This window comes from Crinia signifera, chromosome 5, assembly GCF_055691185.1.
Source record: "Crinia signifera chromosome 5, ASM5569118v1, whole genome shotgun sequence".
Classification (NCBI taxonomy): Eukaryota; Metazoa; Chordata; class Amphibia; order Anura; family Myobatrachidae; genus Crinia; species Crinia signifera.
In genome coordinates, this window is record NC_139221.1 from 301,782,890 (window position 1) to 301,797,712 (window position 14,823).

Consider the following 14,823-nt stretch of genomic DNA (forward strand, 5'->3'; position numbering starts at 1 on the left):
TCATTTGTGTCTAGTTACAGTAACATGAGCGTGAAACGAACAGTTGGGTGAGAAGCTGCTGTAAGGAGCGGACTGACCATAACAGAGCTAAGCAGGGCTTAGGAGGTTTCGGAGCCCAGTTACACCACAATGCTCATCAGCCCTTTCACTTGCCACTTGACTCTATTAAGGGAATAATATTCAATCTGTGCCGATATTTCCTGACAGCGGAAATATCGACATTCACCTATTCATCAAAACGATCTGATATTCCGACTCTCGGGATGTTACGTCTCCTGAATCCTGGATTGAATACCCACAAAGGAATACATTTACTAAAGAGAGAGTTTTTAGAAGTGTGAGATTGGATTCTAGCTATTATCCTCTAGAACAGTGGTTCTCAACCGCGAATCTCAGGACCCCCAACAGTGCACGTTTTCCATGTCAACTGGCAGGTGCACAGGTGCACTCATTATTAACTGACACATTTTAAAAGACCAACAGGTGGAGCTAATTATGTCACCTGTGATTCTGTGAGAAGACCTGGAAAACATGCACTGTTGGGGGGGGGGTCCTGGGGCCAAGGTTGAGTACCACTGCTCTAGAAGGTGCTAGATAAATGAAGTAAAATCTGATTGGTTGCTAGGGGAAACAGCTCACGCTTCTAAAAACTCTCCCCTTAGTAAATTTACCCTAAGATCCCCCAGAGGGGAGACCCTGAAAGTAGACAGGTATAGCTGAAATGCTGTTTGCCATTATAGGGAAATAGTAACTATATATATATATATATATATATATATATATATATATATATATGAATATATATATATATATGTAGTGTTATTGTGTTGGTATAATTAAACCTGGAGTTGGAGTTCCCCATTACTGATCTAGATATGTCCGTTCCCTTTTGTTCAACATTGGTGTGCGTGTGTGTGTGTGTACCCAGCTTTTAGTTACACTGTGGAACCGATGTATACATTATAACACTATTTGTGTTTGTTCCATCCATTATACAGTTCTAGACTACACTGGGAACAAGCGTGCTGCAACTGACGCCTTTTAATAACAGCAATAATGGTTTAGCATGCAGTTGTTGGAACACACAAAGCTCATAGCAATTAATATTAGTGACATCTGTTTACAGTAGCTCGCATCTGTGATCAACTATGTGACCTGTGGTGCAGACACTCATAAGGGAACGGGAAAAAGAGAAGACTCAGCGAGATTGGTGCTGGGGTATGTGACATGTGGCCCCTGCAGTATTCAAACAGGAAAACAAATATTTTCCAAATCCCGTTTATAATCCTGAGATCACTGTGGCCTCAGGTTATTCTATACTAATTCATTTGTGCCTCTGTTATAGGGGCACAGTGAGGTTGAGTTGGCTTTTCTAAGAAATGAAGGCCCTGATTCATTAACTCTTGGAAACGGGGCAAATTCAGCGGGGTCTGCGCATGCACAAGTGAGTGTTTTTGCATCTGCCAGTCCATTCGGTGCGGGGAGGGAGCCTGTAGATAAAAGTCAGTTTTCACTGACTGCTCCGACCATCAAAAGATTTCTCCTGCTAGCGGTTAGCAATCACATCCCCACATATGGTACAGAGGGAATTCGGTGGGGAATTCGGGGGCGGGGGGGACGGGAGGCTTCTCTGGTGCACAGTAAACTGTGATGTTCACAGTTTACCAAGCCAACCTGAATCAGAGCCTTCAAATAGAGCCATCCTCATCTAGCCCTTTAATAGGATTAAGTGAGCCAGAGCTGTCGGACTTAATCCTATACTAATCCCCTACTGTATTGTTCTATGTGCTGTATTGCAGCTGAGAACAATAGGCCTTGGCTCACCATGGCTATCCAGAGAGGGCTAGCTGAAGAAGGCTCCATCTGCATGTATCAAGTTGCAAAAGGAGCAGACTAGATGGACCAAGTGGTTCTTATCTGCCATCAAATTCTTTGTTTCTATGTTTCATATAGAAATCGTTCTATTGATGACAGCAGGAATGTAGATACCTGCCTTGGGATGCGCCAATGCCTAATTATGTCATTTGTGTGTCCACTTACACTACCCGAGTCCTGCCCGCCCCTGGTCCGCCGTATCTGTGATACACCAATGCCCGAAAAACACCATGTCGACATTCACAATCAATGTCAACCTATCAATCATGTCCAAGTGATGGACGTCAGCATCTTGTTCCACACTCAAGGATACATCTGGGAATGTGAATATTGGAGGAGAAAAACTGGAATATGCTGAACTATAAATCAGAGAATTTGGAGCCACCTTTGTGTTCCCGTAGCCACAGGAGTAACATCAGAAAGCAGATGCTGTTATGGTGAATGGGAAGATTCATGGCTCAGGGTCTATGAGTGACTGCGCCAGAGGAAGCTTAGACTTCCTTCCAGTAAGGAAGGACAGGGGCTGTATGGCGCCCAGGGAAGGTTCTTCCTCTCTTCCTTTAACATTCCCGTTTTATGATACTTTACATGTTGTCTTTGAGCCATTGTAGAGACTGAGCCAAATCTTTCCACCTGCCTCCTACATTACATTACCCTATAGTGAGAGCCTGACCCTCACCATCTGCACAGCACATTCCCTGCTAGTGACTTCTGCCTCTGCTAGGGAAGGACCTGGAATGTAACAAGTGCAGCTACAGCTAAATAATGGTAAATTGCCATGGTGTTCGTCCTCATAGACCCCAACACTGAGCCCATAGGTTTGCGCAGCCTATTTATTTAGGGGGTGCACTATTGGAGGGGCGTGTCCATCACCGCCTACTGGGCGTGTCCATCATCGACTATTATTACTCATAATGCAACACACTGCAATTCCCATTAGCCATAATGCCACGCACAATAATGCCCATCACACATGCCACACAACGTAATGCCCATTACACAAGGCTTGAAAAATGTTAGTGAAATAGGGGCAATAGGGACAGTGCGCGCCAAATGCGCACACCAAAATTTTATACCGTAATGCATAATACACATAACACAGCCATTACATAGTATACCACATTCCATAATGCCCATTATATGTTATGACAAACACCTTAATTCTCATTACACGTTGTGCCTCACACTGTGATGCCCATTACATGTTACGCCTTACAACATGATGCACCTTACACTCTATGCCTCACACCGTGATGGCCATTTCACATTACGCCTCAGATTATGCCATGTTGGGGAAGGGGTGTGAAATGCTAATTGCCAAGAGTCACATGCTCCTTACCATGGGTTTCATGCTCCCTGGGAAGGGGGTGGTTAAATCCTCATTGACAGAGGAAGTTTCATGCTCATTGCTGGGGATGCGCACTGCACGCCAGCGCTCCCGGAATCCACACTTCCGGGTAGCGCTGGGCGCTCTTCTTGTCAGAAGCCCACCGGAGCCGCAGCCTCCTTCCCTTTTGAGCCGCTGGCCGGATGCTGCACGCCGCACACTGAAGCTACTTTACTTGTCAGCGGCAGGCAGCATCCGGCCAGCGGCTCAAAAGGGAAGGTGGCTGCGACAGGCGGTGTTTCAGGTACAGCAGCCCGTGCCCTCCCTTCTCTTCAGAGTGGCAGGGCCCGGGACACTTGTACCCCTAGTACCCAAGAGCAAATGTAGGATTCTCGGGAGGGGGTTCTGTTCATACACACACACACACACATTTTAATACTGAAATAACATCATAACATGTTTTCAACAAAGCATACTACTCTTCCCATCCATTCTGGCACTGTTAGCAAGTATGACAGGATACATACACACAGCACACACACACACACACACACACACACAGTATACATACACTCAGCCAACACGCGCACACACATAGTATACACATACAGAGCCCCCCCTCCACACACGCATAGTATACATATACACAGCTTTGGTTATGTCAGTGGTTCCCAAACTGTGTGCCGTGGCTCCCTGGGGTGCCTCGGGACACTTGCAGGGGTGCCACGGGTTGGTGGACCAGGACCAACTCAAATTATTTATGGTCAATTATTTATGGACAAAACCAGTGCTGGTGGCTGCCAATCATAAAATGTGTGCCCTTTACCACATAACTGAACCTAAGACTTACATTTAAACACAATCTACTTAATTTTATATTTATTTTATTGGGCCTAGGGGTGCCGTGGATACCCCGTGGATACTCTAGGGTGCCATGATTTGAAAAAGATTGGGAACCCCTGGGTTATGTGATACTTATCTTGCCTGAAAGTCCTGCAGAGTGCCACTCCCCCCTCTCCCTCTGGGACATCATTGTCTATTTCATGCCCATGTGCATGTGAGCGGTCACCGAGGCATTGTCTGGTGTTGGATTGGAGTGCTGGGTCAGTGTGGCTATTTATATATGTATGATTACACAATATACAATATATACACACAGCCCCTCTATGCATATACACACACACACAGTATACATACAGGCACAGCATGCACACACAATGTACTCTAGTATACACAGAGCCCCCCCCTCCCCACACCCACCCCCATACACACCCACATACACAGCCCCACTATGCACACACACAGTATACATACAAAAGGCTGATGCACACACAAACACCTTTTTGACAAAACAATAAAAAGCAGCCAGCATCATTAAAAAACAATATAATCACAATGTTCTCTACCTTCCCCCTCCCCCTCTAAAACAAAGTCATAGGCTGCTCATAAAATATAAAACCCCCTGTTCCAGAACCTCCCGATAAGCAGCATACCTGGTCCACTAGAACATTTCAAACACCCGGAAGTCCTCCTCAGTCCTCACCCGGCCACTCGGCCAGCGCTTCTCAGTAATGCCTGAGAGGAGCTGCTGAGCACTTCAGCTCCCCCTACAGGCAGCCAGGGTCCTCACTCACTATATAGTCTGTACAGCCTGCTGCAGCTCTGACACGTCTATCACTGCAGCCGGCCCTGCTTCACTCGCGAAAAAAAACAACTATTCAACTGCGGTCGGCCCTGGCTGCTATCGTGCGGGGGTGCCTGTCATTAGGAGGTGCCTGTGCACCCCTGGCACCCCCTGTGCGCACGCCTATGACTGAGCCTGTAGTCAGTACTGTCCTATCTGTACACCTGGGGGCTGATCCACACTCCACAAAGTGGCAACGTGCGCCTTCTACCGTAAGCTGGCCATACATCTACAGACTGATTGTCTGTACTGGCTGGTTGGAACAAACACCTGGCAATATCTGAATGACAGTTTGGCAGTTTTCCAGTATTTCAAAGCAAATGCTCAACTGTCATTTGCTTTCATCCATTACCAGGTTTTTGTTCCAACCAGCCAGATTGGACAATAAATCTGTAGATGTATGGCCAGCTTTACGCTAATCCGAGTATCTGTCCAACTAATGCATGCTTGTGCAAGCGGAACTGAGTGTCCCCTGTTGTTTCTATGGCAGCTGCCCCAAAGTTATCATCATTAATATCTCACGCCATGTACAAGGATCACCTTGTCCATACACAGACAGGGCTTCAATTTACACCCACCATGGCCTTAATTGTGTGGAGTTTGCATATTCTCCCCATGCTTGCGTGGGTTAACTCCTGGTGCTTCAGTATCCTACCATGCTCCGAAAATACACTGGTAGGTTAACTGGCTCCGAACATAAAAAAATAACCTAAATGTACATGTGTTTACTAGGGCCGTCTTAACAACATTGCAGGCCCTGGGTAAAGCAATGCATTGGGGCCCCTACTTACCCTTTCATGGGAACCAATTATAAAAAATCATATCATGCCCCTCCTGCAGTGCCGCCCTGTCTAACCATTTGCTTCCATACAGGGAATCGCTGTCAGCACTCTGATTCGTGGATAACTCCACTCATCCACCAATCAGCATTCTGACAGCCATTTACTGTCTGGCTGCAGACTGGGAGGCAGGTAGAGAATGTTGTGCTCTGATTGGTGGCTAGCTCCAGTCATCCACCAATCATTATGCTGTCAGCCATTCACTGTCTGTCTGCAGACTGGGAGGCAGGTATAGAATGTTGTGCTCTGATTGGTGGCTAGCTCCAGGCATCCACCAATCATCATGCTGTCAGCCATGCACTGTCTGGCTGCAGGCTAGAAAGCAAGTAGAGAATTCTGCACTCTGGTGGATTTCTCCAGGCATTCACCAATGAACATGAGGCACTTGGTATACACACATACCCTGGTTGACATGACCTCACATACGCCTTGTCACAGCCCAGTTACGTTCCTTCAGGTGCTCATGACTCGCCCATGTTTCCATACGCTTCAGCCCCATATCCTTACTCTCTACATTATCTGCGGGTGAAACTGCATGTCACGGTGACAATGTGATGTCTTCAGAAGATGACACTAGGAAATGACCTAGTACCTCCCCTCTAAACACCGTTATACGTCAGCACAAAGTGTATTTATACAAAGACAGGAGTATAATAACAATGAGCCATCTATATCCTTTATTGCTGCCGGCGCCAAGGGAACTAAACTACATCTTATACTTTATAGCCATTGTTTGTTCTGACAATTTCAGCCATTGTGGTAATGTAAATTTATTTTTCATTGAAGTGCACTAAAATGTATGCTTAACCTTACAGCCATCAGATATGAAAGATTTATGATTTCCCAGAGAGCGGAACATAAGCTTAAGGATTCTTGTTCTGCGAGCATTAGGGAGGTTTTTAGCCATTTATCAAAATACATAAGTACAGTATGCGTGTTTGGGGTTTCTCAGCCTCTTCCAAGCCCTTGTATAGATGACAGATTGTAGCAGAATAGTCGGTTAAGAATCGTGTTCTAGAAGATCTTTACAGAAACCCTCCACTCCCCCGATTTTCCTGTTTAAGTTACAGTAAGTGTAGGAGAGTGGAAACAGACTCTGAGAGATGTGATTTGTGGACGCTGACATTTTGACATCTCATATATTTTGTTCTTTTGTGGTTTCTTCCAGATAAAGACATCAGTGATCTGGGCTACTCCGAACGTTCCCTTCTTCATTCCGCTCTGGGTCATCATCCTAGCCATACTGCTTGGGTTATTGGTCCTAGCTATACTGACTCTTGTAATGTGGAAGGTAAGAGCATCAATATAGGACTAGTATCTTACATGGTGGAAGCAGATCCTTTTGTCCACCACCATTTGGCCATAATTCATTTACGCCCAGCGTCATTAGAACTTGGACATTTGGAAACACTTTTCTGGATCTGCTGACTTTATAGGGTAGATTTACCAAGGAGCAGTTTGTAAACACCAGGTTTATCAGAGGATTTGCCAATTCAAAACTACAGTATCGGTCAAAGACGTCAATGATCATCGGCTTTCACAAGCCGCTTCTTACTAAATCTACACCGTACTATCAGGGCTACATTTTGGGGTTGGAGTTAAGATTGGAATTCTACATTGAGAACTGGGAGCAAGGACTGGAGGAGAAGATTGGCGATATAGATTGGGGGCTAGGACTAAGGCCTGTAGTAAGGGTTGGGGGGTTGGTGCACTCTTGGAATGTTAATACCCAGAGGGTATTTACCAATCTGTGTCGCCAACACTATTACTTTATTGTACATTTGGGGCAGGAAGGAAAGTGATAAAATATTAAGGAAACTATGAAAACAATTACCTAGTTTTGTAGAGAAAACGAAACAAAATTATGATTAAATATTCATTTAGTTTAATACATATTGTATGAGATTACAACAGTTTGATAATAAATGCCACAGGAAACTAATTTCATAATCTCATATATTTCAGAAAGCCAAGTCAATGATTGCTCTCACAATGGACAGCCATTAGAGCTGCCTTACCACCAATTATTACTAATCTACTGGTTCTATATCTCTAACTGTTCTATCAGAGAACTAATCTCTTAATGTGGCTTCTTTTTGGTACACCTCCCCTCACATTCCCCCTCCTCAGAATCAGAGGACAAGTCTCTGAATGTGGCTTTTTTTTGTCCTACCTCCCCACACATTCCCCCTCCACGGAATCAGAGAACCAGTCTCTGAATGTGGCTTCTTTTTGGCCCACCTCCCCACACATTCCCGTTCCACAGAATCCAAGAACCAGTCCCTGAATGTGGCTTCTTATTGTCCCACCTCCCCTCACATCCTCCCCTCCTCAAGAGCAGAGGACAAGTCTCTGAATGTGGCTTCTTCTTGGTCCAACTCCTCACACATTCCTCCTCCACGGAATCAGACTTAATGAGTAAAATATAGGACAATCTACTGTAAACTAAATCAGACTGCGAGCCTGGTGACGTTTCTATATAAATAACTATCTGGAAGACGATGAGATGTCCAAAATAGGGGGGTAAGCTTTTTCTGGGGGAAAACAGTTTTTGACAGAGCTTTGTCCTTTTTACACAATATTTGAATTCCCCAGCACCCACTAAATCTATCTTCAGTCAGGTTCCAGCTTCAAACAAGTATCTGCCAAAATTAGGTTTCTATTATTCCTACACTACACCCATAAAATAGCAGTCGTCCCTCACAGCATTTCATAGTAAAATGTGTTATTTTTACTTGAAATAATAACACTGTATAGTATACAGGTATCCAGGGATCACGCAAATGCATATTTCTTTAGGAAAGTTCCTTTTGTATAATGAGTTTACAAGATTACAGGAGCACAACAGTCTGGGGTGAAAACCTGTTAAATCTATCAACATTGGGGAGGGGGGATGAAAGTTCAGACCTTCAGCCATTTCTTATTATTACAAAAACAGGTAGCCGGGAACAGTGTGTTTATAAATGTATTTGTATATTTCTATGATATAGTCATTTGTTGCCTATGATTCTTTTTTTGATTTCTCTATAGTTTTTTTGTTTTGTTTTGTTTAGTTGTTTTTATATTATGTGAATTTTTTGAGAGATTGAACATTTTTGAGAGATTGAACAGTTAATATCCATCTCTGTAAAGTGTTCCATAACTGCTGGGGAATCATTTGAAGGCAGATTATCACAAGTATGTCTGGAAATGTATCAATACCTTTCCATACATAGATTCTTCCATATCTATACAACTTTACTATATTTCTGGAAATTGACTCAGGCGAGTTGAACAGTGAGTGTTACTGCTAAACTGTCCATGACCAGGGTAATACAATAGGGTAGGGATCATGTGGTCTACAGCATGATGGTCGACAGTAATTAGGTCGACATGGGAAAAGGTTGACATGGGTATAGGTCGAAAAGTCATTAGTTCAACAGGTCATTAGTTCGACAATGTCTAGGCTGACAGTCAAAAGGTCGAAATGGGGTTTTTCACAGTTTTTTTACCTGAAAGTCACACAGTCAACATGGACACAGTTTAAAGTGCACCGCATCCCCTCGCAATGCGTCGGGAACGGTGCCTCGCTACGCTCGGCGCACTATTTTGTTCTCCACCACGCCTTAGTGGATGGTAGGGCATGAAATACCGCCTGTCGGCACATGTCGGGACAAAAAACAGTGAAAAACCCCAATGTCAACCTTTTGACTGTCGATCTAGACACTGTCGAACTAAAGACCTTTCGAGCTAGAACCATGTCGACCTTTTCTCATGTCGACCTGATGGTGTCGACCTAATGACTGTTGACCATCATGCTGTAGACTATATGACCGCATCCCATACAATTCAGTGGGAATGAAAATGAAAGCATTCCAACTTTCTATTAAACTAAATTCTGTACTCCCTTCATTTTCTTAAATATTTCTTAAAGTGTTTGTAAATATTAGTTGTATTGCAATTTGATTTCTTGTGATCTAGGTCATGTGGTTCTGCTTGTGTAGTGTCACTTGCAAATTGCTTCTAGTTTAGCTGAATGTTTGTGGCTCCCTGTAAAAATCAGAATGATTTTTTAAAGGAGTTTTAAACCAAGTTGCCTACTTTTAAAGTCTCCTCTCCGGGAGAAGCCTTGAGAGGAGACTGTCAGCAGGGGGGGAGCCTGATGTAGATGTGATAAAGCCCCGCCCCCAGTACTGCAAATGCTGCAATTCGCCGATTTTGAGGAAGGGGTGGTGCTAAATGATGCAATTTTCATATTTAGCCCTGCCCCCTCCCCCGAAATGCCGCAAATTGGCCAGGGAGATTGGGGGGGTGACGCCGGTATCCGGGAGGGTTGCCCACCTTTCCAGGGGGCCGGGTGGGGGACCCAGTTTTCGGGAGCCTCCCGGCCATTCCGGGAGGGTAGGCAACCCTGGTTTTAGATTAATATGGCTTACATGTATTGTATGACTTTCTTACTCTACTGAGTATGTTTTTTTATTTTTGCTTTTAGCTATTGATCAAACCATCTATATAATTTAGGAAGTTACTTTGTATTGCCCTTGGATATGGCACAAAGCTTCTCTGAGGTTACAACTGTATCCAATATGCAGAGCAAAGGTCACCTATGTCGTCTCTAAGGGCAACCAAAATAAGTGTTTGATCTTGATGCCAGGAAAATAAATTGAATAAGTTGCATGTACAAACAAATAATACCAACTTCACTCTGATTTCCTATTACGTGTTAAATGTGCTGGATAGATTCTGAAGGGGCAATTCTGTTACCCTGTCGAAAAGCGCCTTTGCGATTAATCTGGAGAAATGAATTGGGTTAGCGTCTGTGCATGCTCTGCTTATAATGGGTCAATACAGTGTATTTTGCTTCTTTACACCATAATGGAAAAACTACCAAAAAAAGTACAGTTCTTAAATGCACTTTGACCTCTGAAACGTCTTTCGGAAACTCTACTTTTCTTTCCCTTGTAACAGAGCTGTCCGTCATATAGACCCCTAAACAGGGTATGTGAAGTATTCATCCTTGTTTCTTTATTTTCTTGTTTTTATAGTGTGGCTTCTTTGACCGGGAGAGACCGCCGCAGGATGATTTAACCGATGACACAGAAAAATTAACAAACAAGACTTCTGATGCCTGAAACACCAAATACTTCAAGACTGCAATATGGACAGTTATTCTTCTCCAAAAATTGAATGTACGTGCATCGCCGCATCGGCCGGTGCATTGTGTCTCAGCTGAACTCAACCACTCCGGAAGCGCTTTGTAGATCTTGTCTTGTTCCTCAACACCACAAAAAGAGTTTAACTTGAATCCTTCCGGGATCTAGGCAGATGTGTTGGAACAAGCACGATGCGCACCGCAGAGACTAGTGGTTTATACTGAGATTTATGAAGAACTGAGGCTGTGCCTGTATTACTGTACAACCGGGCTTGTATGTGTCTATGACCAGATCTGAAACTACTACTGTTCTATGACGGATTTGGGTACAATCACTTGAAGGAACAGGACACCAATGGATCACGGGGAAGTAGCACATTTTTGGCTTCGCCCGTGAAAAGTGAATTTTAAATAATGGATCATTTTTTTTCTTTTTAATGAAGCACAATTCCTATTTCTTCCAAAATTTCTAGCCTTCAAAAACGAAACACAAATCTGTAGTATAAATGTGGAATGGGTCATGTTACGTATAAGCCGATGAGGTGTCACCAAGTCACAGCGGAGGCAGCCATATTGAGGACTGAAGCCTATCAATGATCTAAGAACATCAATGATGCACATAAAGGAGATGTTACCCTTTGCTGTGGTGACCAACGCTGACTCCACCTGCAAGCAGAGGTCTTTAATGTTTGTAACCAAAAATGTCCAAGGACTTTTTCGGAATGGAATATTGAGTAGACAGAGAACTTAGCAATAGACCATACACTAGACTAGAGACTAGAGTCTCCTTGAACTTGATAGAATTTCATTCGTTGTGTCCTATTAAGTACCTCTACCTGCACTCCAGTTGTCACCTAAACAGTGTTCCACTACTAGAAAGGCCAGCATGTCCTGTCAACCAAAGGCTATAAGAGTACTGATTGGATTTGGACTGGCCCTGAAGAGGGGCCAGAACTGGGGGCACTAAAATGAGTTGGATCTCCTGCAGCCGCTCGAAACTGGGATAGTCAGCCCCGTGGATATATAAGTTAACAGAAAAAAGGTTAGCAGCGCATGCAATGGTAGGAAAATAAATTGAATATAAAATTGTATAGTTTGGATGGTCTTTCACAATAAATCTTAATTAAATCAACTAACAAACATTGAATAAAAAGTAATAAAAAAGAATGAAAAGAACACTCACAAATGATTGAGTATACTGTCCCGGAGAGTCCTTTCCTATAGATACCCCTTAATAATGATGAAAGAGTAAGTAGTAGAAGTAGTAGTAGTAGTAGTACGTTTATTTATAAGTAGTAAGTAGTGGATAGTTACCACCCTGGATGAAATAAGGCAATGTCGGCTTGTCTCCGTGTGGTCAGCATTAAACAGATATAATAATGGCTATTTCACACGCTCCGGCACCTGCCAGGCAGCGAAACCCCACACGGCCAAAAGCCATGCCGCACACAGTAGTTAATAATGGACATGATTGTGTCCATTCACACGGGACAGCCACGGCCCAGGTGCAGCCGGATCGCACCACTGGAAGGGACGGCTGCCGGGTTGTGGCCATCCCCTCCATTGTAAACTTCTCAGTGCAGCACGGCTTCTTGGCCGTGCGGGGTTTCGCCACCCGGCAGGAGCCGGAGCATGTAAAATAGCCCTAACCGTGTATCCACCGGAGATGATTTATCGAAGTGAGCAGTTGAAATGATGGTGATCCCTGTTCCACGATAACGTGAGTGTCCAGAGGTGGTTAAGTGGCTGTTTTTACAAATCTCAAAGGGGCCCTGTTTTGGGTCCCAAGAGGTTGGTTCGGGCTACAATCCTGAGTTCTGTTTAGCAGTGGTTGTCAAAGCAGCTTAACTGACGCGTTTCGCTACACCGGGTAGCTTTCTCAAAGGGGGTCCTACTATTGCATACGCTGCTAACCTTTTTTTAGCTATTAGAGCACTGTATGCTGGGATTTGTTGGATCAGTTTAGGTTGCGTAACCTTGTGTGAGGCCACCAGTCAAGCACACCTGTGATCGGAACCCTTTATGAGGCCTAAGGATGGGAATTTGGGCTCCACAGTTATCACATAAGCAATACATTTTGGAGCTTCCTATTTTGAAATCGCAGAACAACTGAATGCTGAAAACTAGGGTCCCGAAATAAGGGAACACTAATACTTGGGACCAGAAAGGGCTGAGCTAAATGTCTTTAGGGAACAACGAAACGGTTCTGTGCAATAAATAGCAAACCAAAGCCTTGTTTACACTGACATCTTATGTCTATCTTTTATATATGTGTATTTTGTGGATACATGAGTATACGGATGCAGTTTTTATGAATGACAAACTAGGGAACCATGATTATAACCGTTGTAGCTTTGTATGTATTTTATAAAGTCTCACAATCGTAATATTACCAAAGACACACGTATTGGCCAGAAACCGCCACCAGTCATGTTTAGTTACAACAAAAACCGTCTCCATAATCTTGTTTTTCTTATTTTTATATTGGAACGTTCTGTTAGAATCACAGGAACAAAATTGAGTAAACCCATTTAGCTGAGCTCATTTCAGCTGTGACTATATGCAACGACGACTAGTGTACAGCGGGGGTGCACCCGTACACGGGCACTTGCGTATATTTGTGGCAGCAGTCCAAAGACTGTGTATTGTGTTATTGTGGTTGCAAATAGTCACACCTAGTCGCTGTTGCGATGCATGCGCGCGTGTGTGTGTTCGTATTGCAGCAATGACAGGCCTAGCTACGTCTTTATTTTTCATGATGAGTTTAACCGGCTTGTGGTAGTTGGCATGATGCTTCCTCTGAGCCAAGCAATCTGGAAAGGAATGAGTTAAAATTTCAGTATAATGGGGACTCCAGCCTGAGAGGCTGCATCACAATCGGCAGGATATTTCCTAGCACGGTACCTGTATCACACCCTCTCCAGATTGCTTACCTTAGAGGGAACATTGTGTATGTACATGGCGTTCATTTAACGCTTTTCCGTTCCAGTATTATTTTTTTAAGCCAACCAGCACTTGTGCAAATCACATTATGATGACAGGAATCCTGGGAGATGCTTGACAACCATAGTAAAAGCCTATGCAATGTGCTAACGACCCATTTTCCATTACAATAAAACAGCAAATACAACAATAAGTGCGTGTCATTTTTATTTGTATGGTGTATTGTTATTGAAGGATATATCAAAGCGGGGGGATGGCTGTCAGAAAACCACATCCATACAGGTATGTGAGAATGTGCAAGCTCACAACTGTGCCAAAAGGAATGCAGCCGATTGTGTTGGCATGCCAACCACAGTCGCATTACACTGAATGGACCATTGTTGCATGCACTGCTTGCCACTGCCAAAGATCGCCATTACTTTGCTATGAGAACATCAGCACTGTGTGTGGCTTGGTCTCAGGCTCACTCTTGACTCTCTCTCCTTCCTCCTCCTGCGTCTCTCTCTCTATGAAATATGCGAATATGAGCCGGCATTATACATGTCTTCCTTTCTGCATTAGTAAAACGCCAGATGTGAATGTCTCATTTCCATCTCCCTATCCTCCATGAGACGCACACAGCCCAGAGGTACTATATGAGAACAATCCTTTTCATCTGCCCGCTATGCGCCATTGTTTTCAGAATTGGCAGTCACTTCCTACTCACTTATCACCGTGCCGTGATTTGCAGGCTGCTAGTCTATACTAGCCTTACAGAGCATAGCGTCTAGAGGGAAGGCAGAAGCAGCGGATGAATGGGCCGTAGCATCCAGCAGAGTGTGTAACACTGCACCTCTGCTGAGCTTATTACCCTGACTCCACTATGGGACGCTAGCTGTTGACTTTAGGAATTGTTTGCCGGACTGTTTCCTTTTATTTATGCTTGCTGGATAATATCCACAATACAGATGTACTTTTATGTCAGTGCCTCCTGACAATAGAAAGTCGGAGATTAATCACGTGGCACAGCAGGGATGCATAATGT

At 44.0% G+C, this 14,823-nt stretch overlaps 1 protein-coding gene across 1 annotated transcript in view; it reads left to right on the forward strand.

The window, feature by feature from the left end:
• Positions 1–13,992, forward strand: part of ITGA8 (integrin subunit alpha 8) — a 188,007-nt gene extending 174,015 nt beyond the window's left edge. Inside the window, exons 29-30 of the mRNA XM_083189390.1 lie at positions 6,894–7,016; positions 10,750–13,992. Coding sequence (XP_083045516.1) covers positions 6,894–7,016; positions 10,750–10,836 — 210 coding nt within the window. The 3' untranslated portion in view covers positions 10,837–13,992. The remainder of the gene's footprint in view (positions 1–6,893; positions 7,017–10,749) is intronic.
• The last annotated feature ends 831 nt before the right edge of the window (positions 13,993–14,823 follow it).